At 38.5% G+C, this 17,110-nt stretch overlaps 1 protein-coding gene across 4 annotated transcripts in view; it reads right to left on the bottom strand.

Annotated features, from left to right (window-relative positions):
* The window catches only part of ATP7A (ATPase copper transporting alpha), a 150,456-nt gene that overhangs the window by 72,871 nt on the left and 60,475 nt on the right, over positions 1 to 17,110 (bottom strand). For 3 of the 4 annotated variants that reach the window (XM_024129492.3, XM_055081746.1, XM_055081745.1), the window contains exon 2: positions 5,478 to 5,618. In XM_024129492.3, the coding sequence (XP_023985260.1) occupies positions 5,478 to 5,597 (120 nt within the window). In that variant the 5' untranslated portion in view covers positions 5,598 to 5,618. Of the gene's footprint in view, positions 1 to 5,477; positions 5,619 to 6,095; positions 6,119 to 17,110 lie in introns of those variants that run through there. The other variant, XM_028482301.2, reaches the window with a different exon arrangement.

Below are 17,110 nucleotides of genomic sequence, written 5' to 3'. Positions count from 1 at the left end.
CCTGGCACAGGGAGAGCAGCGGGGTGGTTGGTGACCACCTAGGGGGGTGGGATAGGGAGGGCGGGAGGGAGGGAGATGCAGAGGGAAGAGATATGGGAACATATGTATATGTATAACTGATTCACTTTGTTGTAAAGCAGAAACTAACACACCATTGTAAAGCAATTATACTCCAATAAAGATGTTAAAAAAATTAACCTCAACCCATACCTCATAATGTATTCACATTAATTCAAAATGGATAATAGATCTAAATGCAATACCTAAAATGAAAAAACTTTTAGAAGACATAGGAAAAAAATCTTTGTGATCCTGGGTGAGGCCAAGATTTCTTAGATATGACACCAAAAGCATCCTCCATAAAGGAAAAAAAGTAGGTAAAGTGGAATTCATAAAAAGTTAAAACTGCTGCTCTGGGAAAGATACTTTTAAGAGATTAAAAAGACAAGCCACAGACTGGAAAAATTATTTGCAAAACACATAAGAGAAGACTTAATTCAGAATACATAGAAAACAATCAAAATTGAATAATAAGAAAACAAAACACCCAGCTAAAAATTTCACAAAAGGTTTGACAGACACTTTACCAAAGAAGGTATACAAATGACTAACAAACACATGAAAAGATGCTCAATATCATTAGCTATTAAGGGAATGAGAATTAGTGAGATACCACTACATACTCACTAGAATGTCTATAATTAAAAAGACTTAGAATGTCTATAACTAAAAAGACTGTTAATACAAAGTGTTGGAGAGAATGTGAGAAAAGTGGAATCCTCAAACATTGCTGGTGGGAACAGTATAGCCACTGTGGTAAATCAATTGTCAGTGTCTCAAAAAGTTAAACATACACTTACCATATGATGGAACAAATCCAATCCTAGGAATTTGCCCAAGAGAAATTAAAACTTATGTCCACACAAAGACTTGGATGTGAACATTCAGAGCACTGCTTTTCATAATCACAAAAGAAAGTATAAACAATCCAATGTCTCTCAACAGGTGAATGGGTAAACAAACTTTGGTACATCCAAACAATGGAATACCCGTCAGCAATAAAAAGGAAAGAACCAGTGATACATGAAAGAACATGGACAAATCTCAAATGCATAATGCTAAGTGAAAGAAGCCAGACTCAAAAGGCTATATAACATATGATTCCATTTACATGGCGGTTTTTTTGTGGGTTTTTTTTTTTTTGCGGTACACGGGCCTCTCACTGTTGTGGCCTCTCCCGTTGTGGAGCACAGGCTCAGCAGCCATGGCTCACGGGCACAGCCGCTCCGCGGCATGTGGGATCTTCCCAGACCGGGGCATGAACCCGTGTCCCCTGCATTGGTAGGCGGACTCTCAACCACTGCGCCACCAGGGAAGCCCTACATGGCAGTTTTTAAAAAGCAAAACTTACAGGAACAAAAAGTAAAAGTAAAGGGGAAGGATAATTTCAAAGAAGGGTTACCAGATTTGGCAAATAAAAATACAGGACAGACCCAGTTAAATTTAAATTTCAGATAAATGACAAATAATCTTCAGTGTAAGTATAGCTCATGCAATATAATGGTTCTTAAACTGTGGTCCCAGGACCAGCACCTTTAGAGTTACCTGGGTACTTATTAGGCATGCAAATTCTCAGGCCCCATTCAGATCTACTAAAACAGAAACTCTGGGAGTGGAACCAGCAATTTATGTTTTACAAGCCCTCCAGGTGATTCTCATGGTATGGTTTGAGAACCACTGTTCACTATACCTGTAACTGGCAAAAAAAGAACCATAAGAAGCTAATATGAAGAGAAAAGGGCACATGAGCCTGTTTGATAAATCAATTCACCATCATCAAATATTAACTGAACAGACAAAGGGTGTACAGTAGGTTCTCCGAGAAGGGACTACAGAAGTGATCTTCAACTGAGGGCAATTTTGCCCCTAGGGGACACTGGCAACGTCTGGAGACATTTTTGGGTGTCACAAGTGGGAGGAGAGGCTACTGGCATCTGGTGGGTAGAGGCCAGGTGGGTAGAGGCCAGGGATGCTGCTAAACATCCTACAAAGCACAGAATAGCACCCCAAAACAAAGAATTATCCAGCCCAAAATGTCAATGGTGCTGAGGCTGAGAAAGCTGGACTTAATCAAAACGTATTTTTTTAACCCCAAAGGCTTTAAAATCAAAGACATTTTTACAAACACAGAAATAAAAAGATTAAAAAGGTAGTGACACTACCAAATGTAAATTAGATAGCTAGTGGGAAGCTGCCGCATAGCACAGGGAGATCACCTCTGTGCTTTGTGACCACGAGAGGGGTGGGATAGGAAGGGTGGGAGGGAGGGAGACGCAAGAGGGAAGAGATATGGGAACATATGTATATGTATAACTGATTCACTTTGTTGTAAAGGAGAAACTAACACACTATGGTAAAACAGTTATACTCCAATAAAGATGTTAAAAAAAAAAAAGAAGGTTTTGAAACATAAGCTGGAGCATTATCTGTTTTTAAGGCTTTAGGGATTCCCAAAAAGGCAAAACAGAAAAACAGATGTTGCATAACATCCTTAAAAGCTTCTCCAGTTGTAGCAGAGGCTAATATTACATGAGAATAAGTATCTACAGAAGCATGAACATAAGAAAGTTTCCCAAAAGTTGAGACATGAGTCACATCCATTTGCCACAACATATTGGGCAGCAGCCCACGAGGGTTAACTCGCATAGGAAAAACAGGTTGATGAGGACAATGTGGGCAATTTTTTACTATTGATCGTGCTACTTCTCGAGATAAGTGAAATTGATGCCGGAGGGCAGAGGAATTTTGATGATGCAAATCATGAGAAGCTTTCGCCTCTTCAATACAGGAATAAATCATAGGCTTAGTTAACTCAACAAAGAGCTAAAAGCTTTTCCAGGAAAAATAAAATAAAAATAAAAATAAATAAAAAGGTAGTGACAAAATATAATTCAAGGTGTCTCATACTAAAAATACTAAAACTATTCTGAGGAGAATTTATAGAGACTAGTGATACAGAGCTATAACAGCAATTTGGTGGTAGGAGGCACCTTTATGATGAAAATACCAGGTTCCTTTATTTTTAGAAGTTATGTGAGAGAATAAATTGGAGATCACAAGTTTGAGAACCATATACAAATTAAACTGCATCTGTAGACATCGTATGACCACAAAACATACTGGCCTAGGAATCATGGAACTTGAGTTCTAGTTTTGTTTGGTATTAGGTAGCTGTGTAACTTAGCACAGGTCACTTCCTTATCTGGGCTTCAATCTGTTGATCTGTAAAATGAGGGAGTTAGACGACTTAAGTCATATCTAAGACCCCTTGCAGCTTTAACATACTATGTCTATGTCAAAAAAATGAGCACAGGAAACATTCAAATACATTTTTTACAGGATATGAGGGGGCACAGTATCATTTTGTTCCCTTTGGGGTAGTCTTGTGTTGACTTTGGTACTTTTGGCTTTTGTGTTTAGAAGGCGCTAAACAAAGTTTAGGTTTTCTTATTTATTTATAACAATTATATTAACAATTCATGTTCATTGCAGAAAAATTAGAATATACATACAAACCACTCTTTTCCACTAAGTAGGATTCTGAGACGAATTACAGCAGGAATGTGTTAAGATAGTCTAACAAAAGTCAATTTTATTTTTGCAATTAAAAATTGAAGTGAATTCAAATCCCTACCACCTTTCTCAGTCCTGGGCTCTGCCCAGGGAGGCTTCTATACAGTCTCTTTTGGCAGTTTGTCTCTTGGAAATGGAGAGGCTCCCTTTCCCCCTGCTTTGCTCCAGGATAGCCAGCAGGATCTCCCTGATCTCCCGTTGTCCTCCCTCCCCAACAGAGAGTTTCTATCCTCTTTGATAAAAGCTCAGAGTTTTTATGGATCAGGAGGAAATGCAGGCCCTGAGAAACCTATCCCTGCAGAAAGGTTCCCTTGGGCCATGCTTTGGGTTTTCTGCTCTTTATATTTTTATTTTACTCTCCATTTTTCTGCCCTCCCCTTGCCCTAGGTCTAAGCTCAGCAAAGGCAAGTGCTCAGGGCAGCTCCTAGGCCTGGACAGCTCTCAGGGAGGAATTAGATAAATGTTCAGCATGCCCGTGCCTGGCCCATCCAGTTTCATCCTTTAGTTACCCAGGCCATTAGCTTCGGGTTATCCCCTCTTATATCTGCAAACCCAATGCTTGGAGCAGCAGCATACGGCTCTAACAGGAGGTGATACCTCTCTCTTTCATTTCAGAATTTGCCAGCTTAGGGGCCTGGCTCTGGAAGGCAGTTTTCTTAAAGGGGACTGCATCCTGGGTGACCCGAAGTCTCCAGACCTAGAGGGACAACTGTGCCCTCCCTTCTCTCCTTCATGTTCTCTGGCTGGATTGATTCAGAGGTAGAAACCATTTGGTCTGTTGCACTCCAGCATACCACTAGGTTCCTTCCAGAGTCACTGTGTCACATTAGCTTCCTTTTGGAGGAAGGGTGATGTGGTTGAATACTCAGAGAGCAGAGGCAGTGGGTGCACATCTTTAGTTCCCCATCTTCCGGTTTCACCTCCTGCCCTCCTCTTGTCCTAAACCTGAGCGCATCATGCCAGGTCTCACTCATACAGGATGGTGTCAGCTCACTCCTCAGCAGTAATCTAGGGTGTGTGGGAAGCTTAGGGCTCTGGGGAAGAACAGAATCGAAGAGGGGAGTGATGTGGGTGGAGGCACCAGTTTTATATCACACCCCCTTTGTAAGCCGGTGAGCTGGGCTTCAGTTTCCCCCAGACCATGCACACTTTTAATTTATTTGAGAGAAACTAATTGTATTTTCACTGCAGTATCCTGTTATTTTTTATTTGTGATTTAAGAAATGTGAAGAGAAAATACACAGACACATAATGGCTAACAGTGTTTCTTTCATTCCTCGTTCTAGAGCTAACCACTCTAAAATTGTTTGGTAATGTCACTTAAAGTAATTAATTATAATGTATTCTTTTAAATAAAATGATTTATTGATTAAATAACATTGAAGTGAAAATGTTTAGAAAATTAGTTACACTTTGTGTGCATGCTCTTAGAGAAGACTACATTATTACTAAACATAGTAACTGTCATGCTATAAAAGAGAAAGAAACCTCACAATCCTTTCTCTGAGAACATATATTTTAGATCAACAGGAGATTAAGAGTAATAAAAAGTATATCAGCATCTATATACTTATAAAATATATATTGATAAATATACAAACATAACGTCCAGATTCCATCTTCAGATGTTTTTAAATTTTAAAAATGTATTATTTCTTATTTTTTTAACAATAAAATAAGTTAATGGGCTGAAGAAAACTTATTCAGCTTCAAGGTTAGAAGTGCGATAGTCTTTATGTCATATGTGTCAGTGTGTCTGCATCTGTCTCAGTGTTAGAAGTAACTTCCCAGAAGAATTCCAGTCAACAGCATTTGACTTCACTGATTTCCAAGGAGTAACTTACTTTAATGTGATGTACACCATTCAGTTTTCCAATGTGCTGTTCAATGGTCCAAACACAGGAACTACATGTCATCCCCTCAACAGAGATGGTAACAGAATTCACACTCATACTTGGATCCATTTTGATTTCTTCTTTACATTCCTATTAGAAACAATGAACTTGTTAATTTCAGCCATGGAAAAAATCCTTCCTCTGACATGCACTCCAATGTTCACTGTAGTGCTGTTTACAATAGCCAAGACATGGAAACAACTTAAATGTCCATCAACAGAGGAATGGATAAAGAAGATGTAGTACATATATACAATGGAATACTATTCAGCCATAAAAAAGAATGAAATAATGCCATTTGTAGCAACATGGATAGACCTAGAGATTATCATACTAAGTGAAGTAAGTCAAACAGAGAAAGATAAATATCGCATGATATCGCTTATATGTGGAATCTAAAAAAAATGATACAAATGAACTTATTTACAAAACAGAAATAGACTCACAGACTTAGAGAACAAACTTATGGTTACCAGGAGGGAAGGGTGGGGGGAGGGATAGACTGGAAGTTTGGGACTGACATGTACACAATACTATATTTAAAATAGATAACCAAGAAGTACCTACTGTATAGCACAGGGAACTCTGCTCAAAACACTGTAATAACCTAAATGGGAAAAGAGTTTGAAAAAGAATAGATACATGTACAGAGAAAGATAAATATCGCATGATATCGCTTATATGTGGAATCTAAAAAAAATGATACAAATGAACTTATTATAACTCAATCACTTAGCTGTACACCTGAAACTAATACAACACTGTTAATCAACTATGCTCCAATATAAAATAAAAACTTAAAAACCAAAAAACAACAAAAAACTTTAAGTTAAAAAAAGAGAAATTATCCTTTCTCAACTTTCCCACCTCCCCGACTGAAAATACCCTACTAATAAAATATGGCTAACATTCTTTTCTCTCACCTCATTTTACCCCCACCCCAGGTCCTTTGGGTTAGCTATTCCCTTGATTTAGGACTTTCTTCTCTTAGATATCTGCTTAGCTAACTTCCTCATCTCTTTCAAGTCTACTTAAATCTAACCTTCCTAATGAGCCTTACAATGACCACCCTGTTGAAAATTGCATCCCACACCCCTTCCACACACACATACTCCGATTCCCATTACCTTTGCTCTATTTTTTTATTATTTTCATAGAACTTATAACCTTCTAATAAACTCCATAATTTACTTACTATGTTTATTGCATATTACCTGTCTTCCTGTGGTGGTTTTAAAATATGTTCACAAATTCTTTGCTACTCCTTCCTTCAAGAGGTGGAATTTAATTCCATTCTCTTTGAGTGTGGCCTAGACTCAGTGACTTGCTTCCAAGTCAATAGTGGAAGTGACAAAGTGTGACTTCCAAGATTGGCTATAAAAGGCACTGCAGGAGGGGAAAAAAGTCACTGTGGCTTCCTCGTCCTCTCTCTTGAATCACCCCATCTAGGGGAAGCTACCCGTCATGGCATGAGGATACTCAAGCAGCCTTTTGGAGAGGTTCACATGGTGAGAAATTGAGGCCTCCTGCCAATAACCAGGTGAGTTAACTGCCTTGAAAGCTGATCCTTCAGACTCAGTTGTCTTTAGATGCCTGTAGCTTCAGCTGACATATAGACTTACAACCTCATGACAGACCTTGAGTCAAAACCACCCAGCTAAACCACTCCCAAACTCATGACCCACAGAAACTGTGAGATAATAATTGTTGGTTGTTTTAAGCCACTAAATTTTGGAATAATTTGTTACACTGCAATACACTTCCCACTAAAATGAAAATTCCATGAAGGCAGGAATCTTTGTTTTTTTCACTGATAATTAGTTTGAATCACATGAAACTGTCATTTTATTGAGATATAATTGACATATAATATTGTATTAGGTGTACAATATAATGATTTGATATATGTATATATTGCAAAATTACCACCATAAGTTTAGTTAACATCCATCACTATACATAGTAACATTTTTTTTCCTGTGATGAGAACTTTTAAGATCTACTCTCTTAGCAGCCTTCAAATATACAATATTAATTATAGTCACCATGCTGTACATTATATCCTCAGGAATTATTTACCTTATAACTGGAAGTTTATACTTTTTAACGACCTTCATCCATTTCGCCCACTCCCTACCCCCCACCTCTGGCAACCAACCCATCAATCTGTTCTCTGTGTCTATGAGTTCAGGTTTTTTTTTTTTTTTTTTTTTTTTTTTGTGGTATGCGGGCCTCTCACTGCTGTGGCCTCTCCCACCGCGGAGCACAGGCTCCGGACGCGCAGGCTCAGCGGCCATGGCTCACGGGCCCAGCCGATCCGCGGCATGTGGGGTCCTCCCAGACCTTCCCCTGCATCGGCAGGCAGACGCGCAACCACTGCGCCACCAGGGAAGCCCCGAGTTCAGGTTTTTTCAGATTCCACGTATAAGTGAGCTGATACAGTATTTGTCTGTCTCTGTCTGACTTATTTCACTTAGCATAATGCCCTCAAGGTCCATCCATGTTGCCACAAGTGGCAGAATTTCCTTCATTTTTATAGCTGAAGAATGTGTATATGTATATCACACTTTCTTTATTCATCTATCGATGGACATTGGTTATTTCCATGTCTTGGCTATTGTACATAATGCTGCAATGAATACGGGGGTGCAAATATCTTTGAGATAGTGATTTCATTTCCCTTGGATAAATACCCAGAAGTGGAATTGCTGGATCACATGATAGTTCTGTTTTTTAATTTTTTTCAAGAACCTCCATACTGTTTTCCATATCCATTTTTAAAATGTAAAAATCTTAGAAAAGTTGAAAGAAAAATTCATCCCTAGGTGAATCAGTCTCAGTCTTAACTTCAATTGGCATTAATTATGGAACAACTGTAACTTATAGTGTGATTTGATCTGAAATAGACTCATGATTATTAGTCTATTTTTGTTATTTACTTTTAAAGTTAGAGCTAAAGTTATTCCAAATGCAACACTTAACAATTCACTTATGTCCACTGATTCTTCTTATGAAATTAGTATTAAATTACTGTCTATTTTTACATAGGGAGACTTACAATATATATTCAATATAAAAGAATATATTTTGTCTAACTTTTGTTTTTAATGACTTGAAACAGCCTTTATTCAAAGTAAAAAAAAAATAATGATCTCTAATGAACCACACTGCCAAAGATTTTCACATTCTGGTAATCTATGACTTACAATCTATATGTAAAAATAAGCTGTCATTGCCCTGAGAAACTCTTCCTTCCTCTAGCCAGAGCAGCTGCTGTCAATAGGACAATATCTGAATCTTTGAATGAATGATAAGTGGAATAGGGAAGAAGTAGTAAAAATGAAGTTCTCCGTATTGCCTGAATTCTCCATTGAATGAAATTTTACAATCTAAAGAATATTATACTAATGAACAGCTTCCCTGTTTTCCAAATCTTTACTATGAAAATTTTCAACCACACATAAAAGGTGAATAATACAATGAACATCTATCTGTATATCCTCTGCATGAATTCAACAATTGTTAACATTTTGCTATATTTGCTCTATTTTTCCTAAACTTTTTTTTTTTTTTTTTTTTTTTTGTGGTACGTGGGCCTCTCACTGCTATAGCCTCTCCTGTTGTGGAGCACAGGCTCCGGACGCACAGGCTCAGCGGCCATGGCTCACAGGCCTAGCCTCTCCGTGGCACGTGGGATCTTCCCGGACCGGGGCACGAACCTGTGTCTCCTGCATTGGCAGGTGGACTCTCAATCACTGCGCCACCAGGGAAGCCCTCCTAAACTATTTTTAAGTTTTAGAGATCATAATACTTCAGCATGCATATGCAAACAATAAGGACTCCTGTAAAACCACAATACTATGACCACAGCTAAGAAAATTAATCATTGTACATCCTTTAATACAAATTCTCTATTTAAATTGTCCTAAATGTCCCAAGAATATCCCTTACAGCTTTTATTTTTTTCCAAATCCGGATCCAGACAAGGTTCACACTCTGCATTTGGTTGTGTCTCTTTTGTCTCATTTAATCTAGAACAGCCTCTCTTCCTTTCTCTTTTCCCCCAAGTAACTTTTTGAAGAATCTAGGTCAGTTGTCTTAATAGACATTGTATCCTCTTTTTAAAATACAAACTCCTCTTTGATAGGTTAAGGGGCTGATAGCTGGCATTACACCTCCTAATATCTAGTTATGATCAGTTACTACAATAGAACAGAAGCCCAAATGGGACAGGAAAGGCAGGTAATTGTGAGCCAAGGATCCTTGGGATGTAAAGAACTCACGGGCCCAGGCGAAAAGTCCAAGGCAGGGTACTTAAGGCAAGCATGAAGGCATTAGGGGCTCCAACTAGGGAGAGGGTCACTGGGAAGCAGTAATGAGCATGAAAAGGGAAGTTGATAATGTCTAAAACAAACAGAGCCTATCAATATTTTGTCTACTGTTAGCCCTGTGCCTAAAAAAGGAGTTGCTTCCTCTTTCCTCTTGTAGCACATGGCTGCCTGCCTCAAGGTCAGAACATTCAGACTTAGTACCTATATGGCTCAAATATTTTATGGGTCAAAATGGGGCTTTTGAGGGTTGACTCAGGTACATTACCAAAATTGACTAAATTGTTTTATAAGAAACTGTCAAGTTCAAAAAACAGAATTGGTAACAAACTTTTGGAATACAATACACTCAACAGATGAAGGCTAGTTTACCTGGTTAGTTAGGAATGTAAAACTGAAATACAGTTTTATTACGGGGTATGCTCCAGACCAAAGTATTGGAGCATCTCTCAGGCTTACGGAGGAACTAAAAGAGACTAGTTAAGCAGAAAGGAACTTTTAAAGTGAGTGGATAATTCACCCTGGAAATATGTATTAGGGAGGAAAGAAATTCTGAGCATGAATGAAAATTACATTAATAGAGCCACTTTTCCCACTACATCCTAATTTAAGCATGTCAAATCAACTATGAATAATATATATTTCTTCTGCCCTCATCATTCGCCTGCATTTTTTCTTCAAAACTATACTTAAATTGGACCTTACACTCAAAACCTCAGAGGAATTCCATTCCCCTCATACTACTCTATTTTATATATATTTTATATATAAAATATAACACACACAACTCTAATTGATTTTATAATATATGTATAACCATCTTTTGAATCTTAAATGTCTCAAAGATAGGTACAAAGTCAAGAACAGTTTGTGTAACCTCCCATTGCATTTAGCAAAATGACTCGGAAAACAGAGTAAGAGTGTAAATAATTTCAAAAGGTGTGGAAAAAAATGTATGTTTATGGGAGATGACAATATCAAAGATACAAATCTGGCATGCAGCTATTAGCAATGAGGTGACTGAGAAAAAGAGCATCCAACAACACTGAGGGAAATAACTTCCAGTTATTAAAGTATTTTGAGCCACTCCCTAAACACAGATGGTAATCACCATCAGTAATACATTTTCTAAGAGGAAGAACAGTATTATGACTAGATCATCATCTCTGATTTGGAAATAGAAACTGCAGAAGTTGAGTACAAACAAACATGACACGTATGAAGTCTGACTGCACAAAACCACTTCTTAAAGCTGATCAAAGAAGCTCAAACATTATTTTTATTTTTTTGTTAGTACTTTAAATTTCTTTATTTTATTTATTGATTTTTGGCTGTGTTCGGTTGTTGCTGCTGCATGTAGGCTCTCTCTAGCGGTGGTGAGCAGGGGCTACTCTTTGCTGCAGTGAGCGGGCTTCTCACTGTGGTGGCTTCTGTTGTAGCAGAGCACAGGCTCTAGGCGCTCAGGCTTCAGTAGTTGCGGCATGCAGGCTCAGCAGTTGTGGCTCACGGGCTCTAGAGCGCAGGCTCAGTAGTTGTGGCTCATGGGCTTAGTTGCTCAGTGGCATGTAGGATCTTCCCGGACCAGGGATCGAACCCACATTCTCTGCATTGGCAGGCAGATTCTCATCCAGTGCCACAGGGAAGCCCTCAAACACTATTTTTAAATCACCCTAAAATAATGAGGCCTCATAATTTGAGAAAGGTTTCTGGATTCTTAACAAATTATATGGTAAAATTTAATTCTTTTTTTGGATACAGCTCTACATGGATAATTTTTGATCACTACATTAATCAAGAAAATGCAAATTAAAACCACAATGAATACCATTTACTCCCATCAGGTAAAGAAAAAATTCAACATCTGACAATACCAAGTGTTAATGAGATGTGGAACAACAGGATCTCCCGTATTCAGTTGATGAGAACAAAAATTAGTACAACCATTATGGAACCTGTTCGGTAATATCTGGCAGAGTTGAAGATATGCATATACTAGAACTCAACATTTTCACTCCTAGGCATATTACCCTAGAGAAAATCTCACATGTGTACAAGGACACATGAACAAGAATGCCCATTGCAAAAAAAACCAAAACAACAACAACAACAACAACAAAAAACTCAACACTTTGGAAATAATCTAAATGTCTATCAACTGGAAAATGAAAAAATAAGTGGTGATATATACATCATATACATCATGGAGCATGACGCAGTAGTTAAAATGAATGAACTAAAATAGTGGTTCTTGGAGGACTGGCTCAAGATGGTGGAGTAAAAGGACATGCACTCACTCCCTCTTGCAAAAGCACCAGAATCACAACTAACTGAACAATCATTGACAGGAAGACATTGGGACTCACCAAAAAGGATACCCCACATCCAAAGACAAAGGAGAAGCCACAATGAGATGGTAGGAGGGGCGCAATCACAATAAAATCAAATCCCATAACTGCTGGGTGGGTGACTCACAAACTGGAGAACACATACCACAGAAGTCCATCCACTGGAGTAAAGGATTTGAGCCCCATGTCAGGCATCCTAAACTGGGGGCACGGCAACGGGAGGAGGAATTACTAGACAATCAGACATTGAAGGCTAGCGGGATTTGATTGCAGGACTTTGACAGGACTGGGGGAAACAGATACTCCACTCTTGGAGGGCACACACAAAGTAGTGTGCACATTGGGACCCAGAGGAAGGAGCACTGACCCCATAGGAGACTGAACCAGACCTACCTGCTTGTGTTGGAGGGTCTCCTGAAGAGGCAGGGGGTGGCTGTGGCTCATCGTGAGGACAAGGACACTGGCAGCAGAAGTCCTGGGAAGTACTCCTTGGTGTGAGCCCTCCCAGAGTCCTACATTAGTCCCACAAAAGAGCTGGGTAGGCTCTAGTGTTGGGTGATCTCAGGCCAAACAACCAACTGGGAGGGAACCTAGCCCCACCCATCAGCAGACAAGTGGATTAAAGTTTTACCAAGCTCTGCCCACCAGAGCAACACCCAGCTCTACCTATCACCAGTCTCTCCCATCAGGAAGCCTGCATAAGCCTCTCAAATAGACTCATCCACCAGAGGGCAGACAGCAGAAGCAAGGAGAACTACAATCCTGCAGCCTGTGGAACAAGAACCACATTCACAGAAAGATAGACAAAATGGAAAGGCAGAGGGCTGTGTCCCAGTTGAAGGAACAAGATAAAACCCCAGAAAAACAACTAAATGAAGTGGAGATAGGCAACCTTCCAGAAAAAGAATTCAGAATAATGATAGTGAAGATGATCCAGGACCTCAGAAAAAGAATGGAGGCAAAGATTGAGAAGATGCAAGACATGTTTAACAAAGACCTAGAAGAATTAAAGAACAAACAAACAGACATGAATAATACAATACATGAAATGAAAACTACACTAGAAGGAATCAATAGCAGAATAACTGAGGCAGAAGAACAGGTAAGTAACCTGGAAGATAGAATGGTGGAATTCACTGCCACAGAACAGAATAAAGACAAAAGAATTAAAAGAAATGAAGACAGCCTAAGAGACCTCTGGGATAACATTAAACGAAACAACATTTGCATTATAGGGGTCCCAGAAGGAGAAGAGAGAAAGAAAGGACCCAAGAAAATATTTGAAGAGATTATAGTCAAAAACTTTCCTAATGTGGGAAAGGAAATAGCCACCCAAGTCCAGGAAGAACAGAGAGTACCAGGCAGGATAAACCCAAGGAGAAACACATCGAGACACATAGTAATCAAATTGACAAAAATTAAAGACAAAGAAAAATTATTGAAAGCAACAAGAGAAAAACGACAAATAACATACAAGGGAATCCCATAAGGTTAACAGCGGATTTCTCAGCAGAAACTCTACAAGCCAGAAGGGTGTGGCATGATATATTAAAAGTGATGAAAGGGGAGAACCTACAACCAAGATTACCCTACCCAGCAAAGATCTCATTCAGATTCGACAGAGAAATCAAAGCTTTACAGACAAGCAAAAGCTAAGAGAATTCAGCACCACCAAACCACCTCTACAACTAATGCTAAGGGAACTTCTCTAAGTGGTAAACACAAGAGAAGTAAAGGATCTACAAAACGAAACCCATAACAAATAAGAAAATGGTAATAGGACATACATATCAATAATTACCTTAAATGTGAATGGATTAAATGCTCCAGCCAAAAGACATAGGTTCGCTGAATGGATACAAAAACAAGACCCATATATATGTGGTCTACAAGAGACCCACTTCAGACCTAGGGACACATACAAACTGAAAGTGAGGGGATGGAAAAAGATATTCCATGCAAATGGAAATCAAAAGAAAGCTCGAGTAGCAATACTCATATCAGATAAAATAGACTTTAAAGTAAAGAAATGTTACAAGAGACAAGGAAGGACACTACATAATGATCAAGGGATCAATCCAAGAAGAAGATATGAGAATTATAAATATATATGCATCCAACATAGGAGCACCTCATTATATAAGGCAACTCCTAACAGCCATAAAAGAAAATCAACAGTACACAATAACAGTGGGGGACTTTAACACCTCACTTACACCAATGGACAGATCATCCAGACAGAAAATTAATAAGGAAACACAAGCATTAAATGACACAATAGACCAGATAGATTTAATTGATATTTATAGGACATTCCATCCAAAAACAACAGATTACAGTTTCTTCTCACATGCACACAGAACATTCTCCAGGATTGATCACATCTTGAGTCACAGATCAGGCCTCAGTAAATTTAAGAAAATTGAAAACATATCAAGCACCTTTTCCCAACACAATGCTATGAGATTAGAAATCCATTAGAGGGAAAAAACGTAAAAAAAAAAAAAACACACATGGAGGTTAAACGATACGTTACTAAATAACCAAGAGATCACTGAAGAAATCAAAGAGGAAATAAAAAAATACCCAGAGACAAATGACAATGAAAACATGACGATCCAAAACCTATGGGATGCAGCAAAAGCACTTCTAAGAGGGAATTTTATAGCCATACAAGCCTACCTCAAGAAACAAGAAAAATCTCAAATAAACAATCTAACCTTACACCTAAAGGAAGTAGAGAAAGAAGAACAAACAAAACCCAAAGTTAGCAGAAGGAAAGAAATCATAAAGATCAGAGCAGAAATAAATTAAATGGAAACAAAACAATAGCAAAGATCAATAAAACTAAAAGATGGTTCTTTGAGAAGATAAACAAAACTGATAAATCTTTAACCAGACTCATCAAGAAATAGAGGGAGAGGACTCATATCAATAAAATTAGAAATGAAACAGGAGAAGTTACATCAAACACCGCAGAAGTACAAAGCATCCTAAGAGAATACTACAAGCAACTCTATGCCAATAAAATGGACAACCTGGAAGAAACGGACAAATTCTCAGAAAGGTATAACCTTCCATGACTGAACCAGGAAGAAATAATAAATATGAACAGACCAATAACAAGTAATGAACTTGAAACTTTGATTAAAAATCTTCCAACAAACAAAAGTCCAGGACCAGATGGCTTCACAGGTGAATTCTATCAAACATTTAGAGAAGAGCTAACACCCATCCTTCTCAAACTCTTCCAAAAAATTGCAGAGGAAGGAACACTCCCAAACTCATTCTATGAGGCCACCATCACCCTGATACAAAAACCAAAGATATCACACACACAAAAAAGAAAATTACAGACCAATATCACTGATGAATATAGATGCAAAAATCCTCAACAAATTACTAGCAAACAGAATCCAATAATACATTAAAGGAATCATACACTACGATCAAGTGGGATTTATCCCAGGGATGCAAGGATTCTTCAACACACAGAAAGACTCAGCTGCATTTTTCTTAAGGTATACTATTTACTAGCTCAGAGCATGAACCACCAACCAGATGGGTAACTGCAAAGCAGAACTACCAAAGGAGAAATTCTTGCACTGCTTTAAAATGGGAATAGAGGGTATCACTAAATATACCAGGAAAAAAAGTACCATTGTTCACGGGCCTCTACCAACAGAACTTTATACATCTATATGATTCTCTTCCCTGAACTTCTGACAGGACTTTGAATATCTCCTAGAATCTCTCTCAGGAGTTCAGCCACAAAACTGAGCTAACTTAAATGCCCTACCATCCTTACTGTTCTATAATCGCTGAAGTTGTCCTAATTTCTTAAGTTAAAATATCCTGTGGTTCTGGGTACTTCCCTGGTGGTGCAGTAGTTAAGAATCTGCCTGACAACGCAGGGGACACGGGTTTGAGCCCTGGTCTGGAAGGATCCCACATGCCGCAGAACAACTAAGCCTGTGCACCACAACTACTGAGCCTGTGCTCTAGAGCCTGCGAGCCACAACTACTGAGCCCACGTGCCATAACTGCTGAAGCCCATGTACCTAGAGCCTGTGCTCCACAACAAGAGGAGCCATCGCAACGAGAAGCCTGTGCACCACAACGAAGAGTAGCCCTCGCTAACCGCAACTAGAGAAAGCCTGCACAGAGCAACGAAGACCCAATGCAGCCAATAAATAAATAAATTTAATATATATATATATCCTGTGGTTCTAAACTGGACCCAACTTATTTCAAGAACAGTAGTACCCAATTTTTTTAAATTCCCATTAAATAAAAGTATTAAGTAAAATCAATACTTTATTAATTCACAGTTGTGGAAGCCAAACCACTTTAGCAGTAGAGGACACAGAGTAATATTTAAAGAATAAAGAAGAACATTTTATTTCTTATAAGTTGTAATGCACTGAGAATCTCAGAAATTACTTGTTAAAGTTTCTGGCTTCAAATACTCTTAGAACATGAAGGTCAATTTCTGATCTATCTCTTTATTATTACTCCAAATAGGTATATATAGAACAAAAAATCTTAAAATTTGTATGGAGACACAAAAGACCTCGAATAGCCAAAGCAGTCTTGAGAGGAAAAAAAGTGGAGCTGGAGGAATCAGACTCCCTGACTTCAGGTGATACTACAAAAGCTACAGTAACAAACACAATATGGTACTGGCACAAAACCAGAAATATGGATCAATGGAACAGGATAGAAAGCCCAGAGATAAACCCACGTACTTATGCTCAACTAATCTATGACAAAGGAGGCAAGGATATACAATGGAGAAAAGACAGTCTTTTCAAAAAGTGGTGCTGGGAAAATTGGACAACTACATGTAAAAGAATGAAATTAGAAAACTCCCTAACACCATACACAAAAATAAACTCAAAATGGATTA

The sequence above is a fragment of the Physeter macrocephalus genome, chromosome 21 (assembly GCF_002837175.3).
Source record: "Physeter macrocephalus isolate SW-GA chromosome 21, ASM283717v5, whole genome shotgun sequence".
In the NCBI taxonomy this organism is placed as follows: domain Eukaryota; kingdom Metazoa; phylum Chordata; class Mammalia; order Artiodactyla; family Physeteridae; genus Physeter; species Physeter macrocephalus.
This window is presented reverse-complemented; position numbering and strand designations above follow the sequence as displayed.